The sequence below is a fragment of the Lontra canadensis genome, unplaced genomic scaffold (genome assembly GCF_010015895.1).
Source record: "Lontra canadensis isolate GAN:19392208 unplaced genomic scaffold, GSC_riverotter_1.0 scaffold42, whole genome shotgun sequence".
In the NCBI taxonomy this organism is placed as follows: domain Eukaryota; kingdom Metazoa; phylum Chordata; class Mammalia; order Carnivora; family Mustelidae; genus Lontra; species Lontra canadensis.
In genome coordinates this window covers 996791-1022036 of record NW_022631036.1, presented here as the reverse complement: position 1 = coordinate 1022036, position 25246 = coordinate 996791, and the positions used below count along the sequence as shown (strand labels likewise).

At 40.7% G+C, this 25246-nt stretch overlaps 1 protein-coding gene across 4 annotated transcripts in view; it reads left to right on the top strand.

Annotated features, from left to right (window-relative positions):
• The window catches only part of GNG2 (G protein subunit gamma 2), a 113287-nt gene that overhangs the window by 78521 nt on the left and 9520 nt on the right, over positions 1-25246 (top strand). For 2 of the 4 annotated variants that reach the window (XM_032871116.1, XM_032871114.1), the window contains one exon: positions 12198-12313. In XM_032871116.1, the coding sequence (XP_032727007.1) occupies positions 12227-12313 (87 nt within the window). In that variant the 5' untranslated portion in view covers positions 12198-12226. Of the gene's footprint in view, positions 1-10530; positions 10589-12197; positions 12314-25246 lie in introns of those variants that run through there. The other 2 variants (XM_032871115.1, XM_032871113.1) reach the window with 2 other exon arrangements.

Here is a 25246-nt window from a genome sequence, read left to right as displayed (position 1 = left end):
TTGAGGGACTGAGGAGGTTACTGGGGTAGGTAGTTGCTGAGGAAGGGTTCTCCAAGGAAGGGAGGCTAGGGCCTGGCTGCAAGACATAGGTGCATGTGAGGGAATAAGCCATACAGGGAGCTCATGAACACCTCGGGCATGGGCTGTGTTGGGTGAACAGAGAACAGGCTTTTTTGGCTGAAAGCTAGGGCTGGTGAGGTGGGGTGGCCACAGGGACTGTAGATATTGATGGAAAAGCTGCTGTGTATGCAGTGATGCTCTGCCGGTCTTCACACACAGGAAATAGACCCAAGGAGGAAGCAGAAGACAATTAGCCTCAGGTGCTTGTCTTGCAAGTTTATTCTGTGCCCACAGGAAACCCTTACAAACACTGTAGATGGATGTGAGTATTCCCTCCAGAAGATAGCAGTAAAAGATAGCGGCGCCTTCTTAGAATTATGGAGGGAGCCCATAGGGTTCTCACATCCACTTTGTGGCCAGTTTCCGTAGAAACTTACTATGTTTAACACATGCACATGCTTCTGAGTCACACACTGTAAGCACTTAATAAATCCTTGTTTACTAATTTTTTAAAGGTTTTATTTATTTATTTGACAGAGATCACAAGTAGGCAGAAAGGCAGGCAGAGAGAGAGAGAAGGGGGCAAGCAAGCTCCCTGATAAATGGGGATCCTGATGTGGGGCACGATCCTAGTACCCTGAGATTATGACCTGAGCCAAAGGCAGAGGCTTAACTCCCTGAGCCACCCAGGCACCCCCCTTGTTTACTAATTTTAAATTACAATTGATTTTCAAATGATCGCCATCTCTTTAAGAAGTCGTCAGTGCAAATTAGAAATTTCAAAATCAGATGTGAAGATTTACCCACCTCCCCCCACCCCACCCAAAGGTCCTGGTTAATAGAGGCACAGTTGGTCTTAATCCTAGATATTTTTTCTCACTGCCTTTCTTAGTCCGCGATTCCTTTTCCATCTTCCTTGTTGTGAGGGTTGGAGATTATGTATGTAATGTTTCTAGGTTATAGTGCTTAGTAGTTGCTCAATAAATGGTGGTGGTCATTTCCTGTTCGTGCCTGTTCCTTCTGTAGCAGTCCATACTTTATAAGGTGTTATCACAAACATTAGGGACACTTGTACAGCCCTACAATCCAGCTGAGCTCCTGAGGACAAGAAAGATTAAGTGATTTTTCCCACTGAAAAGAAACAAAACCAAACCAACCAACCAACAAACAAAAACAAAAACAACCCAGCCAGGAATGTCAGAATGGACCAGAATTCAGGTCTACTGTCTTCTAGTACCTGTTTCTCTAATCTTGTACCACCCGTCAATTCTATCACAGGAAATATCCCTAGACAACATGGTGGTACTAAACATCAGTGGAGGGGCTCCAGTTCTTACTGGGGAAGCTGCATTGAGGAGCTTGGCCAAAGGACTTCGGGTATTACCGTTTTGAGAGCCTAAGGATCCATTTGAGCAGAGAGGCAAGGAAACAGGCGCGCTAGTCTCCCCGAACTCCCGGGGCTGCCTAAGGCTTAAGATCCACTGAGGATTTAGAATTGAAGCAGTGGTTTTTTGGTGTTTTTTTTTTTTTTTTAGAGAAATTAATTGACCAATAAATAATTTCCTACAAGGAGGCAGAAGGCCTCTGCCTATCAGCTTCCCCTTGCCTGCTGTTGTGGAGCATTAGACATCAGTAGGTTAACAGAGCCATTTCTATGGAAACAAGCTCATTTTTTCTCTTCGGTTGGAACCCTACTGGTTCACGGTCAAGGTTTCCTTTTTTTTTTTTTTTTTAAAGAAAATCCAGCACATACCATACAAAATACGGGTCTTTTTGCCTTCATACAAACCACGCCCATCTAACATCTGAGAATGCCAGCTCCCATTTGTGCATACAGCCATCTGCATTATCCAGGGCTCCGATAAAAACTAAAGCTTACGTTGCAGCATGCTCTATTCATTACTGTTTTATTTTACAAAATCTGTGAAACCCGTGATTTCGAGCCACGTTTTCCAAGGGCTATGTTTTTGTCAAGGTGGTTAGAAGCTAACCAGTGAAGCTCTTTCCAAGCAGAAGGCTGCATCCCACAGAGATGTTGTTTCAAAAACAGCAGTTTACTGGAAAGCAGAGAGCTGTCATTTTCAAATAATGGTTTCTGGCTCCCAAGTAAGTCAGGGAAGCTGTGTTGTGTCTTACTCTCCACCTACACAGCATAGATAGCTCCCATGCTGATTTGAGGGAAATCAGATGCAATCTTGTCTTTCTCTCATTTGGTAAGTGGCAACGTCCCAGCAAAACCACATGGTTTCCTGAGTAGAGTTTAAGTTGATACATTGCTCCCTTGGTTCATATCCTTCCCCAATGGCCCCATAACATTTTTGGTTGGTACAATTCTGCACCAGATCTCATTCCCATTAACTTTCTCTGTAGCTACAAAGACCATAAAAATTGCTGTTATGTTTGTGAAATGGCCAAACAGATGCCACAGTCCCCAGATTAGGATCAGTCTGCTGCATCTAAAAATGGAAATTGAGAAGGGCTGGAAGAACATTTTTCCCTGGTGGGGGCTTGCTTTAGAAACACCCATCTTTCTAATGTTCCGACTTAACCCAAGCCTTGGTTTCCTCCAGCTAGGGATGCAGTACTTACGTCCCTGGGGTTGTGAGGATGAAACAGGGAATTGGCCCAGGGCCTGGCACATGGCAAACCCTTGGTTTATAAGCGAATACTCATTTTTAGTACGAGTTCCTGGTCCTCTGGTAAAAGAACAAAGCTTTTGGCCTGTAAAACCAAATTTCTAGAAATGAGAAGCATTGAAAGATGGGGAGGGGAGAGAGGAGGCGGGGGAAGGGGTTTGGAAGGTTCCTGTTTTGTTTTATTTACAAATCCATCCTTAGCCAGCATTGTGCAGTCTCATTCTCTGCATTCTGGGCGCTCAGGAACCCCCTGCGACTCCTCTTCTCCCTTCCCTGGGGCTCACCTCCCCTCTCTGGCTCTCCCCTCCTCCTCTCCCCTATTCAAATACTAACCAGTAACCCCCTGGAGTTCAACATCATTTCTCATACATACCTTCTATCCCCAAACGCTTCCACGCTGAAGTCTGTGTGGACATGTGTTATTCTACCCTTTTCCTGACAATCCCCTCCCCATTCTTATGTCCCTTTTTTTTTTTTTTTTTTTTTTGCCACCTGTGGCCTCCATACGCCTACTCAAAAATGAACAAAGGCAAGTGAGGAAACCGGGACATTATGACACCCAAAAGATATCTTTGTGATGGCTCCAATTGTTGAAACATGTAAGATTGGGAAAGAGTGAGCCCGTGAGGCAGATTCCAACCCTGACACTCTGGGGCTTGAAAGTGTTGAAGGAGAAGCAACAAGCTTCCCAAATAAATCCTCTATTGATTTAAAATTTCCCCAGTGGTGGGAGAACCAAAAAGAAATTAGTGTTTGCTGATTAGTAGAGATGGAAATGTGCTATTTTGGTATTTTCAGGTCAAAGTGGCCAACTGGTAATACGAGGAGCTGTCTCACAAAAAAGTACCGTGAAACTAGGCAGCCTGTTTTTACAATTATTATTCGACTCACGCTGCAGCCACAACTCAGAAATTCACTTGTGTTCTGACTGCGAAAGCCCTTCCCTGGACCCTTCGTATATATACTCTCATCAATTTGGTGATGGTGGTTCTTACTTGCTACAGAATGAATTAGGGTAGGGATCCAAAAAACAAAATCAACAACAAAAAATGAGTTTGGCAAAATGACCAAACTGAACTTGTGCTGAGGTATAAGCCATTAACAAAAACATTTACCCAGGTGACTAACTGTAGAGGCTCTGAAGAATTGCAAATTGAAATTGTTAGGAAATGGTCCTCTAATTCAAACCCAGCCAATAACCGATCCCCTACGATATGGCTAACTGACAATTGAGAATAATGAAGATATCATCAAATAACTGGGAGACTGTAAACCTCTGATTTGACTGTAAACCTAGAATTGTTTGTTTTATTGCCAGTGTCATCTTAACCTGTAAATATATAAAACAAGTAAATCAAGCCCCCTTACCACCAACTGCAGATATCAAAACACAGTTCTAAGGAACATACAGTTGTAATTAAAATGAAAGGCCAGAATGAAGACTGGATGCCGTGCTTAAAAAACACCATTAGAACCTGCAAAGAATGGCATCCTCCCCAATTACCCTATACTGTCTAAGGCAAAGGTCTCATTATCAAAACATTTATTTATCTTGGTGTCACAGAAATAAGGAGTTGTGTGTTAACTCCCAAGCCTAAATGACAAGAAAATGTATGGTTTCTTAACAGAAGAGTTCCTCCTGAAAGAAATGAGAATGCTGGATGTATTTTTAGAAGAAGAAAACTCCTCTAATGGTTATTATTCTATAACAAGCCCTACCTTTCATGTTCAGGAGGTTGGGGGAGGAGGGGTGCTTATCTCATCAGTGAAAAGAGTAAAATGCCTTCTGTATGATTCTCAGGCTTGGAATTCAGGTGGGATAATTAGGACATTCTTCCGGAGTCCTACCAATCTCTCTCACACAAGCTCTGTAATTGTTCTAGGAGCTTCGGTTGTTTGTATTCTTTTTGCTTACTGGCAGATATGACCCAGCATAATCTCACTCTACCAGCACATTGCAAGAGATTGTGCTCTTTTTTAAATAAGCAGGGACTAAATATCCATAAAGCACAATAATGCTAATGAGAATTGTGAGCACTTAACACTTATTCATCCCTGGGAAGGTAATAGGGATCCCAAGACATAATATAAAAGCCAGTTTCCTTGAACCTTTCCTGGTGGAGTACTTTCTCTGATCAGATTTTTCATGCATGGATCTATGACTGTTTTGTTTTGTTTTTTTCCCCCAGTGTCCTTTCTGATGGAGGGGCTGGGAGCAGTACAATTCACTGTTGCCTGGCACTCCAGGGCATTAGAGTTTCTGCCTCTGCTCTCTAAATGCCATTAGCACCCCTGATGACTGTCATAACCTATGCCACCCCCACACATTTCCAAATGCTTCCCAAGGGGTTGCACTTCCCTTGGTTGAGAACCATTGCCAGTGGGTTTAGTGTGGGACTTGGAAAATAGGTTGAATCCCATTTGAAATTTCCAGAGGGTAGATTGTTCGAATTTTGAGAAGATATCTTGGCTGTGGAATCTGAAAGAATTAATCTGCGGAATTCTAGCTCTCCAATTCAAATCCAGAGATGTGCAGTCACCCATTTCAGTACTCGGGAGGGGCTACCAACTGCTAGACGCAAGAGGGTCACACCAGCACTACCAACCTTTGATCATCACCCCAGCTGATTCCCAGAGGTGTTTTGAGGTTCCAGAAGTGAGCTCAGGACTTCAGAATCTCCCCAAGAGAGGCAGACACTGGCTCTATTTCCCTCTGTCCCACTGATTTCTAGAAGAGTTAGAATCCACAGATGGGTGCATCTTTGAGGTGGGCCTCTGATAGTTCTGGGGCCAGGCTGGACCCCTACAAAGGTAAACTATGGTGTATCATAAGGCAATCCAAAGACTAGCTGATGGGGGTGAGCAGGGAGCGATCTATAGGAATTAATCATTCTCTCTTTTTAATGAAAAGTTTTTTGTTGTTTGTTTTTAAAAGGGGTATACACACACCTGTGTTTTCAAGCTTTGTTCACATGATCATTTCAGCAGAATTTTACTTTTTCTTTTAGCTATTTCAGTGGTTGCTATATTCAAACCATTTCCTTCCCTCTTAAAATAATGTCTGCCTGATTTTAGCCAGATGTAGAATGAAACAGGAACCTTAGTAAAGGGTATCTGATATGCATCTGTCCTTCTGCCTAAGCACCTAACAGGACTCTGTCAACAACTTCTCTTGGCCCGATGTGCTCACAGGATGCAACACCCGTTTCTCAACAACACTTCTCACCACATGCAATCGCTGTCAGCTTGGGTAAGGACAGAAGACAAAAGTTTTTGTCTCCCCCATTAGGAATCTGCGATGTAGCACTTCACTTGTCTACATGAACAAGGAACAATCTGGAAAGGATATTAAGGAAACAATTCCATTTGATAGTAGTGTCAAAAATAATAAAATATTTAGGGACTTAGAAGAGAATTAACTTGGGATTAGAGAGCCCAGAAATAAATCCTCACATATACAGTTAAATGATTTTCAAGAAGGGTGACAAGACCATTCAACTTGTAAAAGACAATCTGTTCAACAAATGGTGCTGGGAAAGCTAGTATCCACGTGTAAAAGAATGAAGTTGAACCCTTACCCAACACCATATACAAAAATTAACTGCAGGTGCATCAAAGACCTAAAGGTAAGAGCTAAACCTCTATAACTCTCAGAAGGAGAACATAGAGCAAAAACTTCACAACATTGGATTTCCTGGATATGACACCAGAGGCACAGGCAACAAAAGAAATTTGGACTTTATGAAAATTAAAAACTCTTGTGCCTCAAAGCACAATATTAACAGAGTGAAAAGGCAATCTATGGAATGAAGGAAAATGTATCTAAATCCCATATATATGAGAAGAGGTTAATATCCAGAATATAGAGAGAGCTAAAACTCAACAACCAAAAAAACCTGATTCAAAAATAGGCAAAGGTGGGGGGCACCTGGCTGGCCTGGTTGGTGGAGTGTGCTGCTCTTGATCTCAGGGTTGTGAGTTTTAGCCCTACCTTGGGTGTGGAGATCATGTAAAAATAATAAAATCTTTTTTTTAAATGGGCAAAGGATTTGAACATGTATTTCTCCAAAGGACATAAACAAATGGTCAATAAGTACTTGAAAAGATGCCTAACATCACTGATCATTAGGGAATGCAAATGAGAACCACAATGAGATACCACCTCACACCCGTTAAGATGACCACTATCAAAAAAACAAAAATGGAAAATAGTGTTGGGAAGATGAGAAATTGGATCCCATGTGCACTTTTTGTGGGAATGTAAAATGGCATAGCTGCTACAAAAATCAGGATGGCTATTCCTCAAAAAGTTAAAAATAGATTTACCATATGCCCCAGCAATTCCACTTCTAGGTATATACCCAAAAGAATTGAAAGTAGGGTCTTGAAGAGATATTTGCACACCCTTGTCCATGGGAGTATTATTCACAGTAGCTAAAATGTGGAAGCAATGGAAGTGTTTTCAACAGATGAATGGATAAGCAAAATGTGGTATAGACATGTAGCGAACTATTACTCAGCCTTAAAAAGGAAGGAGATTCTGACACATGCTACGACAGATGTAAACCTTGAAGACATTATGCTCTGTGAAATAAGCCAGTCATGAAAAGATAAATACTGTATGATTCCACTTCTACAAGATACCTAGAGTAGCCAAAAATCATAGAAACAGAAAACAGAAGGTGGTTTCTGGGGCTGAGGGAAGGAAAGAATGGGATTTCTGTTTATTGGGTACAGAGTTTCTGTTTTATAAGATGAAAAGCATTCTGAGCATGTCCGTGTGTGTGATGCATTGTCCAAGTACCTCAGGCTTAGAAGACAGACTAACTTTTCTTATTTACCATAGCCACTTTTTAGGAAAATACGTATTTCTTTGGAACACTGGTCTAGGAACCTATAGCGCTTTCAGTCTTCAGGAGAAGGATTTTATGGGAAAGCAGCTGGAGGTGAAAAAGAAGAAAATGCACAAAGTGATTCTAACAGCTTGAGGCGCCTGGGTGGCACAGCTGGTTAGGTGTTCCACTCTTGATTTTGGCTCAGATCGTGATCTCAGGGTCCTGGGACTGAGCCTCAAGTCAGGCTCTGTGCTCAGCATGGAGTCTGCTTGAGCTTCTCCTCTCCCTCTGCCCCTCCTGCTCACGCTTGCATTCTCTCTCTCTCTCTCTCTCTCTCTTTCTCTCGCCCTCTTTCTCAAATAAATATTTTAAAAAATAAATAAGTGTGACACTTGACTTTTTAAAATTTAAATTCAATTAATTAACATACAATGTATTATTAGTTTCAGAGGTAGAGGTCAGCAATTCATCAGTCTTAAATAGTACCTAGTGCTCATTATATCACATGCCCTCCTTAATGTCCATCACCCAGTTACCCCATATCTCCAGCCCCTTACTTCCAGCAACCCTCAGTTTGTTTCCTATGATTTAGAGTCTCTTATGGTTTATCTCCCTCTCTGGTTTCATCTTGTTTTATTTTTCCCTCTATCCCCCTATTTTTCCTCTTCCCCTATGCTCTGTTTTGTTTCCTAAATTCCACATATTGAGATAATATAATTGTCCTTTCTGATTGACTTATTTCACTTAGCATATAACCCTCTAGTTCCATTCACGTCATTGCAAATGGCAAGATTTCATTTTTTTGATGGCTGAGTAGTATTCCTGTGTGTGTGTGTATACCACATCTTCTTTATCCATTCATCTGTCAATAGACGTGTGGGCTCCTTCCATAGTTTAGCTAATGTGGACATTGCTACTATAAACATTGGGGTGCATGTGCCCCTTCAGATCACCACATTTGCATCTTTGGGGTAAATCCCTAATAGGAAACACTAGATTCTTTTGGGTCATATAGTAAAACTAGAACATTGAGGATGTATCTTCCTATAACCAAAGCCTGTGTTTACTTTTTCTGCTAAGTCCATTTAGTTTTCAGAGGTTTTCTCTCCCCAACATTTCTAGACTTGCATCCTACCCCCTTCTCTCTTCTTTTTCTATCTCAGTCCCCATCTCCCCACTTCTCTTCTGCCATGCAGAGGTCTTCTTCCATAGTAGGTAGAATGAAGTCCCCCAAAAGTGTCCATGTCTCCATTCCTGGAATGTATGCCTATGCTATGTTAATGGCAAAGGGCAGTTAAAGATGCAGATGGAATTAAGGTTGCTAGTCAAGCTGGCCTAAAGATAGGGAGGTTGTCCTGGGTTATCTGGGGTAGGGGGCAGTAGAGTTGCCAGGTTCTTAAAAGTGGAGGAAGGAAGAGAGCAGAGTTAGAAGGGGATGTGACTGTAGAAGAGGTCAGAGTGATATGATGTAAGAATAACTCAACTCACCTTTGCTGGCTTTGAAAATGAGGAATAGGACCAAGAGCCAAAGAATGCCAGTAGCTCCTAGAAGCTAGGGAGAGGCAAGGAAATAGATTTTCCCTTACAGACTCCAAAAGGAATACCGCTCTGCTGATACCTTGATTTTAGCCCAGTGAGACCTATTTCAAACTTCTGACCTCCAGAACTGCAAGATAAGAAATTCCTATTGTTTAAGCTCCTACATTTGTAGTAATATTATATGGTAGCAATAGAAAACTCATACACTTTCTATCTTAGTCTCCTAAGACAGAAAGCCATAACTTTCCCAGGAAACATGAACAGGCATTAGAACATAGAATTTCCTAGATACTCAAATGAAAATATTGGGTCATTTACTCAGGTGATGGTAAATCTATTGTCCAATGGCAGAAATACTCTTAATAATGGTGGTGTAAACAAAGTGGGTATTTATTTCTCTTCACATAGATGATAGCCAGTTCGCAGCTGGCATGGTGCCAGTATGTGTCCAGATCCTTCCTGCTTACCCCAGAGTATAAACCTAAAGGTTCAAGGTGAAGCTCTGTAGTCAACAAGACCGTCTTCCAGGCCAGTATCAGGAGGAGGGGGAGGCAAAGAGCACACCCTTCTCCTTTCAAGGGCGCTTCTACTTATTCCTCATTGGCCAAAACTTGGTCGTCTAAGTATACTGACCAGCAAAGGAGGCTGAAGAATGTATATTTCAGTAAAGTATGCCCAGCTAAAATTCAGGGTTCTCGTGGGCTCTGTGAAAAAGAAATGCAAATTGTTATTACCAATAAAGAAGAGGAGAAGTGGTATTTGGAGGCAAGCTATGGTTTCTGACACAGGTTACTGTGTAATCTGATTTAGATTCAAGGGCAGATGAAGAGTTGGCCAGACTCCCACATCTCCCTCAGGCCCAATGAGAATTTGGCAATTCTGTGATAATCTGTATTCTAGTGTGATAAATTCTAGTTTGGAAGGAATGTTAGCTTCACAAAACAGTGTCCAGGGTCTTGTAGATCACGACTACTTCCAACTTTGGATGAATGAAAAGAGTTAGGCTATGCTTCTGGGTAAATCAAGATTCCATCTTGGTCCTGTGACGTTTTGCATGGGTGTTAGATTTTTGTTTGATCTGGGGACATATAATTTCCTTGTGGGGCTGAGATGATTGGGTTCCTAATTATGCTGATGAAGTCATAGTTGTTAAAGCCTCTTCTTGTTTTTTTTTTGTTTGTTTTCTTTTTACATAAAGATCCCTCCGCTGATCTTCAAGCCCATGGAAGTAGAGCTCAGAGATCTTTGTGGATTCAAAATCCCTTCAGTCTTCCTTTCCATTTTATTGTCTCTGATGTCTTTGAAAATAAGTGGAGGGAACGGTTAATTATCTTTCAATTATACTGTAAATGCTATGCTGTTGGGGTGGCTGATTTTGCAGTTTTCTTTATAAAATAACACTATGAAGGGACCTCTTTGTTTACAAAGACTTATACATAATTTCTTCTTTTGCCTTGAAGAACAAGATACAAAGATATAAGAACCAAAGAAGATAATTTACATATTTATGCTCTTTTGGTAATTAAAAATTGTTTTTTGATTTTACTGAATAAGTAACAGTCTTGTATTGAATTTACCAGGGATTATATTTCGTTTCCCAGGTTTTCTATGTGTCCTCTTTCCTTCTTGAGATGGTTACCTGATTTTACTTTACCGCTGGATAAAAATATTCCCCAAAGCTAGCAGAAGTCACACTTTTTAATATGTCTTCAGAACAGGACTCAACTGTTGACTGAAGCAAGGCTTGAATGCCTCTCATTTCTTGGGTCATGCACTCCAGCTAAATTGCTGCTCTCAGACACTGCTTCACTGTGGGGTGTCAGTGACCTCAAAGAGCACATTTACACAGACCCAAAATAGCATATTGCACCTTGACATTGAGCGAGACCTGATCCGAATGTGGAGGAAATGGGCCCCCAAAATAAAATAGGGTACTTTCCGTGATGAACAACAACAAAAAAATTGAGATGGTGGGTCAAGAAAGAATTAGAAGAGAAATGAAATTGGGTTAGGACATGAAGCGGGTAGGGGAAAGGATGGGGAGGAGATCTGGTAATCCCAGAGGCAAAGAAACCATCTCATAATTTACATAAGTACAGAACTCCATTCTCTAAACATTTGTGTCCCATTTACATATTTATAAAAGTAATAAGTCCATTATACTGAATTCAGAATTCTGCTGGTGAACTCATTGATGTCATTAACAAGTTAGACATGGCAATCCTTCCCCCTTGACATTGCAGATGAAGAACTGTGAGTGAAGTAAATAGTTGTGTCTAGCCATATTTCAAATAGAGAGAAAAGGCTATTTTTTTTAAAATGCTGGATAAACAACACTGAAGAACCACACATCCTATGCAGCATCTCTGCAGTGTGATAGACTGAGGTGGCTACAGTTAACTAGAAAGTTAGTGTTGGAACCCACCAGCAGAACATTATAAACTTGGTGTCTTTAATCCTAAGGGATTACTTTACCATTCCTCTCTGCTTGCCTTTCATTCTTCATCCTCTGAGGGCACTTAAACAGAGTATCTGACCATAGTAGTACCTGAAAAATAACAACACTTATAACGCCTCTGTCACCCTTAAGACTTTCTTTCTTAATCAGCAGCGCATCTTATTCTTTTTTTTTTAAGATTTTATTTATTTATTTGACAGACAGAGATCACAAATAGACAGAGAGGCAGGCAGAGAGAGAGAGGGAAGCAGGCTCCCTGCTGAGCAGAGAGCCCGATGTGGGACTAGATCCCAGGACCCTGAGATCATGACCTGAGCCGAAGGCAGCGGCTTAACCCACTGAGCCACCCAGGTGCCCCAGCGTATCTTATTCTAACTTATTTGGTAAACAATCTTCATTGGTTTTCCCTGAAGAAGGGGTAGAAGTGCAGAGGGGTGTGTGTGTGTGTGTGTGTTGGGGTGGGGTGGGGGGTTCTGGAAAACCACAAGCACACAGTCATCTCCTGGTCTGCCTGCAGTCAGACTTGGCACTGGACTGGGGATGGAGAGGGCTGGGAGAGCCAGGCCTCAACACAGCCACTCTTTCGAAGTTCCCCCATGATGATGAACCTGTACGTTTGGCAGCTCCTGAATGCCCTGATGCATTCTTCCTTCCTGTGTTCTTTCCTAGTGTATCTGAAAAACCCACCTAGCATTCCAATGGCTAGCAACAATACCGCCAGCATAGCACAAGCCAGGAAGCTGGTAGAACAGCTAAAGATGGAAGCCAACATCGACAGGATAAAGGTAAGGACCACATCACCCACACAGACCCTCCAGCCTTCATTATAAGGAGCATGGTTTGCAGGCCTCTGTCCTTTAACTCCCCTTCTATGGAGAGTTATGAAAGCAGTGAGGGCAAGAGAGAAACTTAATAATTGGGCAAAAAGTTCATTTTTCTAATGTGCTTTATCTTCTCCAAATTTCTCCAGAAGAAAATGACAGCATAAATTAAAACTGGTTCTCCACGTAGGATTAAAAACAGAATAATAACGGCAGAAGAGACAAACAAAAAACAAACTCATGATTGAATTCTAGCCAAGGAAATTGGAAAAAACACAAAACTTACCAGGTCACCAGCTGACCTCCCTGATTCTGTAGAGACTGTCTTTTCATTTGGGTTTTAGCTTTTCTGTCTTGGTTTAGGTTCTAAGTTTAATTGTCTGTCATGATTAATCTTTCTTTTCACCACTGTAGGTTGTATTTAATAACTTATTGGATTTTTTTTCCTTCAAAACACAAAAATCACACATGGTCTCCCTAAGAAGTCAAACAACATAGTGGGTTAATGAAAGTATTTTATCAAATGGAACTCAGAAACATATCTCATTTTTTTAAAATAAAGCTAGAACATTCATCCAAATGCCAAAATTCCTTTTTAAAACTAGAATATTTTTCCTGTTTCCTCCATACCAGAGTTAGCAACCTGAACAACCCTCCCAACCTTGGAAGTATGCTTCTAGAGCAAAGGTAAAAGAATTAAGGCTTGTGAGCCAGATCAAGGTTTTATTAGAACATACCCATTCATGTACACATTGTCTATGGCTACTTTCTCACCACAATAGCAGAGCAGAGTAGTTGCAAGAGAGACAATGTGGTCCACAAAACAAAATATTTACTGTCTGGCCTTTTACAGAAAAGTTTGCTGATCCCCCGTCTAGAACAGTGGTTCTCAGCTCACCTGTACATTCACGTTACCCAGGGAGCTCTGGAAAGATCAATTCTAAGACCATACTCTAGAACAATTAAATTAGAGTCTCTTGGGGTATGAATCAGGCATCAGGTTTGGTTTTTTGCCTTTTTTTTTTTTTTTAAGTTGTCAGTTAGTTTCAATGTATAGCCATGGTAAAGAACCTAGGGGAGGGGCACCTGGTTGGGTCAGTGAGTTAACTGTCACCTTTGGCTCAGGTCATAATCCCAGGACCCTGGAATCAACCCCCAAGTGGGGCTCCCTGCTCATTGGTTAGTCTGCTTCTCCTTCTCTCTCTCCCTCCTGCTCATGCTCTCTCTCTCTCAACTAAATAAATAAAGCCTTAAAAAAAAAAAAAAAGAAGAAGAAGAAGAACCTAGGGAAAAGATTTGCTCCTCCTCCTCCATTTTTTTTTTTTTTTTAAGTAAACTCCACACCTGATGTGGGCCTTGAACTCATGACCCTGAGATCAAGAGTCTTATACAAGCTCTACTAACTGAGCCAGCCAGACACCTGGGGTTTGCTCCTTCTAACTCCCATCAGATATGGGCTGGAGAGTCTTTCTTCATAAATAAGCTGAGCAAATATCCATGGGCATCTGTCTGTCCTAATCTTTTTTGAGTTCTGATAATGGGGCCATGTAGGCCCATCTTCTCTTCTTTCCACAGCTTTAACTCTTCTTATTCATGAATGAGATAAATACAGGGAACTCACCATTTGCCTTGCTCCTTTACAACACCTTCCTCTTTTCCTCTTTTCCCTTTGCCTCTTCTTTTTCACTCCCTTGCTGAAAAAGTACAGTGTGGAAGGTAGGCACAAAATCTGCTGCAAGAAGTGAGGGGGTTCAAAGACAATGGCATCAAAAAGAGTCATTTGGTGCTTCTTTGGGAGGGATGGGGAGAGAGGAAGCTTCTGCCCATGGGCCTTCTGGAAAATGTCACTTTGCCTTTCAGGGTGGCCCAACTAAGATAAAAGTATTTGTGAAGCGCTATTGTGGTTGGCATTTTCTCTTACTCCTCAGGATCCTCAGATCTGGCTCCTGAAGGAGGTTGTGATGGTGTTAGAGGTGATGAAAAGCCAGCAGTGGGAGGAAGAGGACAGAAATAGGCCTTTTCAACCATAAATCAGACCTCCATCCTCCCTCACCTGAATTACTGACTGCAGGGGGCTCCTAGTTGATCCCTGAAATCCATCTCAACCCTGTCTCCATCCCTGCCATCAATTATCCTCCACATTGCTACCAAAGAAAATTTTCTCTAAGAAAATCTCATTATGTTCCTCTCACACAGAAAATCTTTTCATGATTCCCATCACCTTTAAAATAAAATTCAAACTCTTTAACAGAGTATGCAAGGTCCTTCTGGCCTCTGCCCCTCTTTTTGGCTTCATCTCCTTTTTTTCTGCCTAGAACATTCACTCTCCTCCTTTCAATTCTTCTGCTTTAAACTCTGGCGACTCCGTGAAGACTCAGATCAATCATTACATCCTTTGAGAAGCTTTCCCAGACCCTCATCATAAGGTTGAATTTGGGCCAATTATCAGTTGTTCATTTATTCTTTTATCTAATAAGTACTTTGTTTACAGCTTTTTAAACAGCCAGACCATGCTAGGTCCTAGAGATGCAGAGATGGAGAGAGAGAGAGGAAGACATGGCTCTTGCCCTCAGGGATCTCCTAGTTTAGGAGGGGGTTACAAAAAAATATGAACAAGACCTATCACATAAATAAGATACGCAGGAAGCATAATCACCAGATATTATCAGAAAGAAGGCAGCACCACACCCTGACTCCCTTCCTATACTACTTCTCAAGACACCAGAGGCATGGCCACTGTAAGAAAGAGAAAGCGTTTATCTAACAAACTGAGTGCTAGGTGGTGATCTTCCTAGGCTATCTTCGCATCCACATCTCTGGACCCTTGCTCTGTCATTAGACCTCACGTTGTTGGAAATACAGCAGCAGCTTATCACTCAGCCTTTGTCCTGCACATCAGAGCCAGGCAGGCATGCTGTGGCAAAGTGTCAGATTATTTTTAGTTCAAGCTGTTGGCTAAACTGCGACTGTGTTGATAGTGTTGTCAGCTAGCTGGTTTAGGGCTTGGTTATTTGCCTTCAGGACTCCCTTCAAAGGCTTCTGAGCACTGAGGCTTCTCCTCCTACTTTCCCTGCATGATCCTGTTGGCAAGAAAGGGCTTTTCTCTGAAGATCCCATGTATGTGATTCTGCAGGCAGAGAAGTGACCACTTTGAGTTCTGTACGGCGGCAGTGGCGTTATGTACATCTGGCAGAACCCACTGTGACTGAGGCCGTGAGAAGCAGAGGGCAGGGGACACAGCTGGCACTGGTGCTTCGAGAGTTCCATTAGCAGGGGCGGCCTCATCCCTCCTGTGGCCTCCAGGATAACTCGGGCTGCAGAGAGAAGCTGTACCATAACAGGATCTGAATAGCGTATTCATTTTTAAACCTTGTGTCCTATCCCTCTGCATCACAGATCCCGGGAGAATTGAGCTAATGAACCCATTATCTGTTCATAAGCCTCAGGCATATATAAATTATACTCCCAGCCTTTCTGTGTTTCTTTGTTAGCATTTCATTCAAGGACAGAAAGTAAAGAGAAATCAAAGGAAGCTGGGAAGGGATCTAGGGACAGGGACAGAGAGGGTCGTAGAGACTGTAACACTCAGATGTATGAGACAGCAATATAGTCACAGAGATGTTGAGCAAAGACAGATGAAAGGAAGCTTGTCCTTAGAGCAGAAATTGAGAGAGCACGTCCAAAAGTAAAGGACAGCAGGTTTCGGTGAAGTCTATTTATTCACCACTCTGTTAGGGTTCGTTGGGTTTCTAATAATAGAAGCCTAGGCCAAGTTCACTTAAGCAGGAAGAGGGGATTGATTATAAAAGATAGAGTGTTTCTCAGATTCCAAGAGCAGAATTGTAGCCGGGTAAGCCGTAGAAATAAGAGCTGGAAGACCATCAGAAACCAGGAGAGCTCTGTTACATGCCCTTGCCTCACTCCGTGCATCTGTCTCTTTCTTTTCCCGGGAAGAATAGATTTCTCAGCTTCCTGTTCCATGTGGCAGACATGATGGCTGCCCACAGCTCCCAGGATCCCATGTTACTTCCAGCTCCATGAAGAAAGAAATAGGTTGATTCAATTACCTTCAGTCTCAAGTGCATATTGCTAGAATGGCATCTCTGTTCTAGTAGAATGAGTGAACCATCTGCAGTTCAATCAACGGACATTAGAATCAAACCACAACACTGCTCTAGGAATTAACCCACACTCCATAGTTAAGGAGGAGTGAGAATCATTGTAAGCTAGAAAGATGCTCTTTGACAGAGGGCATCATTAGCATCATGAAAAATAATGTAGATGTAAGAACAAAAGAAAGCCAGGGCCAGAAGCATGGGTGAAATGATTGCTTCTAAACTAATTGGATGCTCCATAAATTGACCCCACATAAAAATGTCAAATTTCTTTCTCATTTCTCCCAAGTATTCCTAATAGACCTTTCCAACTTGTTCCCCTTATTATCCCAAGAGTATGCTATGTAAATTCCTACTTCTCTGGTTATTCTGGGTTCCTCAGTGAGAATGCCCTTCCCCTCATTCTTTTCCTGTCTACTACAGACTGAATGTTTGTCTCTCCCCACCCTCCCAAGATTTTTGTTGAAATCCTAACCGCCAATATAATGATATTTGGAGGTGGGGCATTTGGAAGATGATTAGATTGGGAGGGTGAGCCCTCATGAATAGGATTAGTGTCCCTATAAGAGACCCCAGGGAGATCCCTCATCGCTGCCACCATGCGAGGTAATAGTGAGAAGACATCTGTAAACCAGGAAGTGACGTCCACCAGACACTGAATCTGCTTGATCTTAGACTTTGCAGTCTCCAGAACTGTGAGAAATAAATTTCTGCTGTTTGTAATCCACCCAGTCTAAAATATTTTGTTACAAAAGCCCAACCAACTAAGATCCTCCCCAAATCTTACTCCCCAATCAGGGGTCAGCTGCAGTCCCCACTTGTCCATGAATATCTTGCCATTCTGACTATGTTTACTAATTGGTTTCATTTTCATCAAATAAATTTTTCCATAAGACTACACAGTCCTCAGGGCGCCTGGGTGGCTCAGTGGGTTAAAGCCTCTGTCTTCAGCTCAGGGCATGATCCCAGGGTCCTGGGATCAAGCCCCACATCGGGCTCTCTGCTCAGTAGCGAGCCTGCTTCCCCAACTCCTCCCCGCCCTCCGCCTGCCTCTCTGCCTACTTGTGATCTCTATCTGTCAAATAAATAAATAAAATCTTTAAAAAAAAAAAAAAAGACTACACAGTCCTCAAAGTTAAAGACCATGTAATTTACTTCTCTGTATCCTTCAGGGTGCTGGGGTAAAGGCATTTAAGAAACTTTTTTTTTTTTTTTTTTTTTTTTTTTTAGTGGATGGCTTCAAGTTCATGTACTTAGAATGTCATAGAACATCAGAAGCTATATTTCACATGACATTTCCAATGACATTTATGGTTTAGGAAATTGCAAGCATGGTCACATTGGCCAAATAAAACTGCGGTCATAGTGTCACTGGGTGGCTCAGTTGGTTAAGTGTCCAGCTCTTGATTTTGGCTTAGGTCATGATCTCAGGGTCCTGGGACCAAGTGCTGCGTTGGGCTCTGTACTCAGCAGAGAGTCTGCTTGAGGATTCTGACTGTCTCTCTCTCCCTGGAAAAATAAATAAATCTTTAAAAAAAAAAAACTGTGATCATAGGAGAAAATTCATTGAAATACAAAAATGAAGAGAGTACAGTAAATACTTTCATGTGTTGTGTTTCATTATAAGAAGCCAGCATTTATTGTATACTTTCTTTTTGTAGTAATTCAACATGAAAACAGATTGGTTTTCATAACTGACAAATATGTATAAATTATCAAACAAACACAAACGTTTCCAATGATTAAATCATCTTTCTGATGACTGACTCATAAAAGGTTGGAATTGAATGTCACAGAAAATGGTATTGAGAAATGACCAGTTAGACATCATCCTTGGTAGTAGAGAAAGGACATATATCCTAGGTTTGGGACTTTTGAAGTGTTTTTTCAGAATTTGAAATGAAATTTTTAACATCTCTTCTCTAAAATGCTTGCATTTGAGGGGTGCCTGGGTGGCTCAGTCGATTGAGTGTCTGACTCTTGGTTTCAGCTCAGGTCATGATCTCATGGGTGGTGAGATTGAGGCCTTCATCCAGCTCCATCCTTGGTGGGAAGTCTGCTTAAAGATTCCCTCCTTCTGCTTCTCTTGCCACTCACACACACTCTCTCTCTCTGAAATAAATAAATATTTTTGAAAAGATGCTTGCATTTGATTGGGGAGAATGAGATACTATCCTCCTCATTGACCAGTTGTTTTAGGGATAATAAATAATGTTTAGGGATAATAATCAGTGTAGTATGTCAAAGGACATAAAGAGGAAGGGGTCATATTCACAGTTGGCCAGTCCTCATTCATTCTGTTTGCTGAAAATGAAGCAAAAAACATAAAATTGAACTCACACATACATTAGTAACTAAGCTTGACACTTCATTTTTATGAGAGTTGATATAACTTTTTAAAATTCCATATTTATTAAGCACTGTGTACATGCTTAGCTTTATGCATTGTGTCTAGGAGCTATAGCAGTAGTACTGTTAAACCTTGATATTTGAAATCCCTAGGAAAAGAATTTTTCTGAATAGCCCAGTTTTCAGGCCAGATGAAGTCTCCCTTCTTAAAAAATGTAACTACTTGGATGACACTTTGAATGTCTTTTTTTTTTATTAAATAGAGTAAATTAAATATAATGTGCTTTTTTGATGATTCATTTGAAGTTATTAATTTCAAGAATATTTCCTATTTCATTTTTTAGAAAAATGCTATTTATGTACCACCATTCATTTAATACCACCTTAGAGGAGAGGGGAGGGGAAGACCACTTAGATGAGTCACTCATTATTTTATAAATAAAAAATAGTTAATATTTATTTATATAATTTTACTTCCTCTAGTATCATAATCAAAGTTTGATCTTGGGCAGTCTTCACACCCAGGAAATATCCTTTAGACTTAATTTTGGCCACCAGCTGTGATGCGGGTGCCATGATGGTGTGAGACATCATGGCAACTTGCTGCCTTTCATTCCCAACATTAGTAGTCTTGCTGTCCATAACACCTCTCATATTTTCAGTATGGTTCCAAGGCATTTCAAAGAATCCTAATGTTTTTTTTTTGCAGTCACTTGTGTTTAAGCTGGATGTTTTCATTTTTTCTCACTTGAATTACATTTTAATGATTCAAAGAAATATGAAGACTTAAAAATAGCCAGTTGCTTTTGACCTGAGCTAAAGACCTTTCTAGATAAATGTCAGACCAGTCTCTCCTACTTTGGAAATTCTATCTCATCCCAGAGGTTTCGTAGTTTCTTTTGTCTTCAGGTACATCGCCGAGCCAATGGCAGACGATGAACATCCCATTTCAAGCCTGCATCCCAGCACAGTTCTTGAGGTCTTTTTAAGCAACAAATTCAAGTTAAGTCAACCCTTACTGGTGCCTTTAATGCAAGCAACTCAACTGAAGGACTTAACTGAATGACTGATGCCCTTACCACACATGTGACTTCCCACACATAGAGGCAGTGACCCCCCTGTCAGTGCTCATATCTTTGCCTGATGGCTTGCAAGCATTTTGTGACATCAATTTTAAAATGTGTCTTCATTTCAGAATGTAATGAAGACAGAACTATATCCTTATAGACTGTTTAAATTCTTAGGTCTGATTTGTATCCTGACAACTGCTTCTCAGAGCTGTCAGAATGTCTGCCTAGAGTTGGTTCCTATTTTTTCAGAGCCTAAAAGTAAAGTTTGGTAAACTTTATTGGGACTCTCTAGGGTCACCTTTTCTTTACTTCCAATTTCTCAGCCCCAGTCTAGCTGGAGAGGTTGCTGGATAGCTGGGTTTCAGCAATGGTCAATCTGAGAAGATCCACGCTCTTATCAAATATAATTCCTTCACATGTGCATCAGTTCTCATCTTCCTAATCCAAGGTCACACTCCATCACCTGTCCATCTTGAATCATCAATTTTGATTCTCTATGTCATCATTGCCATCAGTGTACAAACGTAGTATTATTTCTCCATCTTAAATAAAATTTTATTTTTTTCCTCTGAATTGCCCACTTCCTCTTCCAGCAACTGCCTCATTTGTTTGCTCTGCTTTGCAGAACTTCTTGGAGAAGTTGTCTATACTCACTATCTCTAATGTCTCTTTTCCCTTTCTTTTGAAAAGTTATTTTTACTCTGGAAATAATCTCAAAGATACAGCAGGACTGCACTGCAAATGCCATACAAAGTATTTTGTTTTCCCCTGAACCATTTGAAAATAAGTTGTCAAAATTACCCCATCAACACCAAATACTTTAGTATGTGTTTCCTATAAGTAAAAACATTCTTCTACATAATCATAATGCAGTCATCATAATTAGGAGACTAACACTGATACATTACTATTTTCTAGTCCTCAGACCCCATTTAAGTATTGCAAATCACCCTATTCTCAAAGCCCTTTGAGAAAAGGACCCAGTTCAGAATCATGTGTTGCATTTAGTTGTCCTGTCCATAGTGTTCCTTGAATTTCATGGCCTTGACACTTTTGAAGGTTACGGGACATTCACTTTGTAGAACACCACTCAAGTTGGGTTTGTCAGATATTTCCTTATGATTGAATTCAGGTAACAAAACGGGAACATTAATAGAGAATTGATGGGGATTTTTATCTCATTTCATTTTATCAGTGGCATATGACTTACTGGTAATGTTGTCACTTACTGGTAATGTTAACTTCATTACTTAATTAAGGTGTTATCTTCTAGTTTTTTCATGTAAAGTTCTTCTTTTGTCTTTTGTAGTTAATAAATACTTGGATCTTGGGAGACAGACCTTGAGGCTATATTCACTACCCAACTCCTCACCAAAAATTTGTTTTTAAAATTGTATTTAATTATATTGATACTAGACTCATGGCTTCCTCTTTTATTCAGTGGTTTATAATCTGCTACTATCATCATTTATTTCGATGTCTTAATTGGCACAGACTGAAAAGCTAGCTACCACGTCCTTCTGACGTGATTCCATCTTTCTTTGACTGCTTCCTTAGTGCTTGGCACAAAAAGATGTTATAGGGTCCTTTTATTATTTCCCTGCCCTGACCTTAGAATCACCCTTTTCTCTAAGAGCTAACTAGTTCCTTTGAGAATGGTATTTAGAAATGAAACTCTGGATGCTACTTGTTCTCATTGCTGAAGTATTTGAAGTGTTGCTGCTCCAAGTTCCTCTCAGTGGATAGCGTTAGAGAACACTATACATGTCTATTTATTTCTTTATCTTTGTATCTGTATATATGTAGTCATGAGTTCACACCAATACCACCAGGTCCTGTCCTATACCACAGAGTATATTCTAGCTTTCTGCTTCCCATATTTGTAACTCCCTTCACTGACAATGAAGATCCTTGCTCCCCTGGTCTGTATTTGGCCAACTATCCTGTAGGGAACCAAGGTCCCATTCCATGACCTCTCCTCCCGACATGGATGCATTCACATCCCACTTGAGCTCCTACACACCTCACCAGGCTACCCCATACAGATGCTCTCCTCACCCTGCTCAAGCTCTGACCTCCCACTGTGGATCCCTGATCGAGTGTGGAGCCCACTTTGCTTAGTCTCACCCAATCCCTTTAAGACTGAATTGTTCATGAAGAAGAAGGAGAAGGAGGCCCCATTTGCTTGTAACCCCATTCCGGTGAGGCTTTCACTCCCACTGTTCTCTTGAGCCTGCTCTCACCAAGGTTACTGATGACTACAAATGGCAAAATCTAATAGTTCTCCATTTCATCATACTTGACCTACAGGCAACATTTGTCATGGCTGATGATTCCTTATGCCTTGAAGCATTTTCTTCAGCATTTGGTTCTCAACAGTCCCCACTCTCACAGGGTACTATGTCTAAATTTCCTGTTCTGGCCCCTCCTGGGCTCCCCAGTTTCTTACATTGAAGTGTTCTGGAGTTCAGTACTTGTCCCTCTCTTTTCTATCTAAATAAACTCTCTACTTTGACTCTTGACTCTCACAAAGTAGTCACTGCTTTCCCCACAGCATTCAGAGTACTCCTTTACAATGCAAGTCAGTGCTTCCCCTCCATTCTATAAGTTTTCACCCAAAGATTAATTGCCTTCTCCATTAAGCCTAGCTGCTGCTTCTCCAGTAGTTCCCCAACCCCCTACACACACTCATATTCTTAATCCCTTTTACCCTGCTCTACTTTTCATTTCCTTATAAAACTTACTACCCTCTGGGGCACCTGGGTGGCTCAGTTGGTTAAGTGTCTCGATTTCAGCTAAGGTCATGATCTCAAGGTTGTGAGATTGAGCCCCGTGTTGGGTTCCACAGTGGGTATGGAGCATGCTTGAGATTCTGCCTCTCCCTCTACCCCTCCCACCCCCCCTCTCTCCCTCTCTAAATAAACAAGTTAGTTAATTAATGAAAACTTATACCTTCTACCATTCTCTATAACTATTGTACTTTCTTTTCTGTTCTTTCCATTCTCCCATTCAAATACTGTATCAGCAATTTGATGATGCTGTTCATTGGTGTAGTTGAGTCCTGTTTCTTCATTTGGGTTTTGTTGAGTTACTTGAACCTGTGGGTTTGTTGTTTTCATCAACCATTATGCATTTTTCAGCTGCTATGTCTTCAGATATTGTTTCTTCCTTCTTCTGCACCCACAATCTTTCTCCTGTCCTTCAGAGACCCCAATTATATATGTATTCAGGTCCTTAAGTTATTGTCTACCCAGGTGTTCTGTTCATATTTTTTCAGTCTACTTTCTCTGTGTACTTCATTTTGGAGAGGGCCTGTTGTTATCTTCAAGTTCAATCATCTCTTCTTCTGCAGCATCTAAATCTGCTGGTAATTCCATCCAGTGTATTATTTATCTCCAGAGATTTGATTTGGATCTTTTAAATATCTTTCATATCTCTTCACGTTTTGCTTTCCTTTACCTTCTTGATTTTATGGACAGTATTTACAATAGCTATCTTAACAAGATCCTTATCTATTAATTTAATCATCTGTGTCAATTCTGGGTCTTCTTTGTAGTAATCCTTCTCCTTATATGGGAGAGATTTTTTTTCTCCACTTAATTATATGCCTGAATTCTTTTTTTTGTTGGATTCTAGATATTGTGGCATACTGGAATTTTTTTGTATTCCTTTTAATATTTGGGGGTTTTGTTCTATGGTGCAATTAAGTTACTTGGAAACATTTTGGTCTATTCAAGACATACTACTGAACATTGGAATGTGGGTCTGTAACAGCCTTTAACCTAGGCCAATTTGGCACCACTCCTGAAGCAATACTCCTGATAGGACTCTATTCAACCCTCCAGTGTTATGAGATCTTTCTACTCTGCCTGTAGAGGCACAAACTACTCCAGCCCTGTCTGATCACCAGGGATTATTCCATTTGACTCTTTCTGAATATTTTTGCTCAGCAGTTTTCTCCCACATATGTGCTGATCAATATTCAACTAAAGACAAAAGGAATCCTCTGGAGGCCTCCAGAGCTGACACTTTCTCTCGCCCTCTTTCTGTGTCTGTGAAGCTCTTTTTTCTCTGTTACTCTCTCCTCAATTCAAGGAGATTCCTTAACTCTGTTTTGGTGGCCCCTCCCTGTACCATGGCCTAAAAACCCTTTTTACACAGTCAGCTGGGTCAGTCATGGGGCTTATGTTGTCTCCCTTCTCCCACTGATCACTATCCTCTGCTGCCTGTTGCCTAACATTTATAAACTGCTTGTTCCTATATTTTTCCAGTTTAATTAGTGTGTGTTTTTTTCATCATAATCTGAATTAGAAATCTGGAAAAATACGTAAGTTCTACAAGGACAGGTATCTTTGTGTATTTTCTTCCTTTCTTATTCCAAGTATCCAGACCTATGCCTGGTTTATTAGGTACTCAGTAAATATTAGTTGAATAGAATATTTGTTGAATAAGATTATGTTTGAGAACTCCTTCAGGAATTATTTGAGTGTCTACCGTGTGTCTGGCACTGATCATACAGTGGAAGATAAAGCAGATATAGTTTCTGTCTTCCTAGAGTATAGTGTCTAAAGTGAAAGACAAATATTAAACACAAATAAACAATGATTGTCGTTATAAATTGTAAGAAGTGTTTTCCTATAAAGGAAAAGAATGGGATGAAAGTACATAATGAGGAAAGTCATTATTGGATGAAATGGTCATTGAAGACTCTGCAAAGAGGCAATATTTCAGTTGACACCTAAAGGAACAGAAGGAGTCAGGCTGTTGAGAAAATGAGGAAAAGAATATTCTGGGGATTGTATATGTGAAGCTCTGAGGCAGAAAAGAACTTGGAGCTTCCATAACATTAGCGGAGGTGTGTGTGAGGAGGGAGGAATGCCACACATGAAATTGGAAAGATGGGCAGGCCCAAAGCATGCAGGCTGTTTTAAGATGTTTTGGTTCTCTACAAAGTACAATGGGAAACTATTAGCAGTTTTGAGTAAGAGTGGTATGAGCCAATTTATATTTTTAAATTAACTTTCTAGCTGCAGTATGGAAAATACTACTCTTGGCACAGTAGTAAAAGCTGGGAATTCATTTACAACTGAAATTCTTAAACTTTTTTCTGCCCTAGACCTGTTTGGCAGCCTACTGAAGCATATGGCCTCCTTCTCAGAGTAATGTTTTCAAATTACAAAGGAAGCTAATCATACTGAAATACAGTTTATCAGAATAGTTTTTAGAAAACTATTTGTGATAGAGTTATATAGGTACTCCTTTATTGGCTGATATAGAAGACCTAATATTGAGTCTATAATTATACAGTGGATGAACATAAATGAAATGTTGCGATGTTTACAATAGTACTTATAATGTGATGG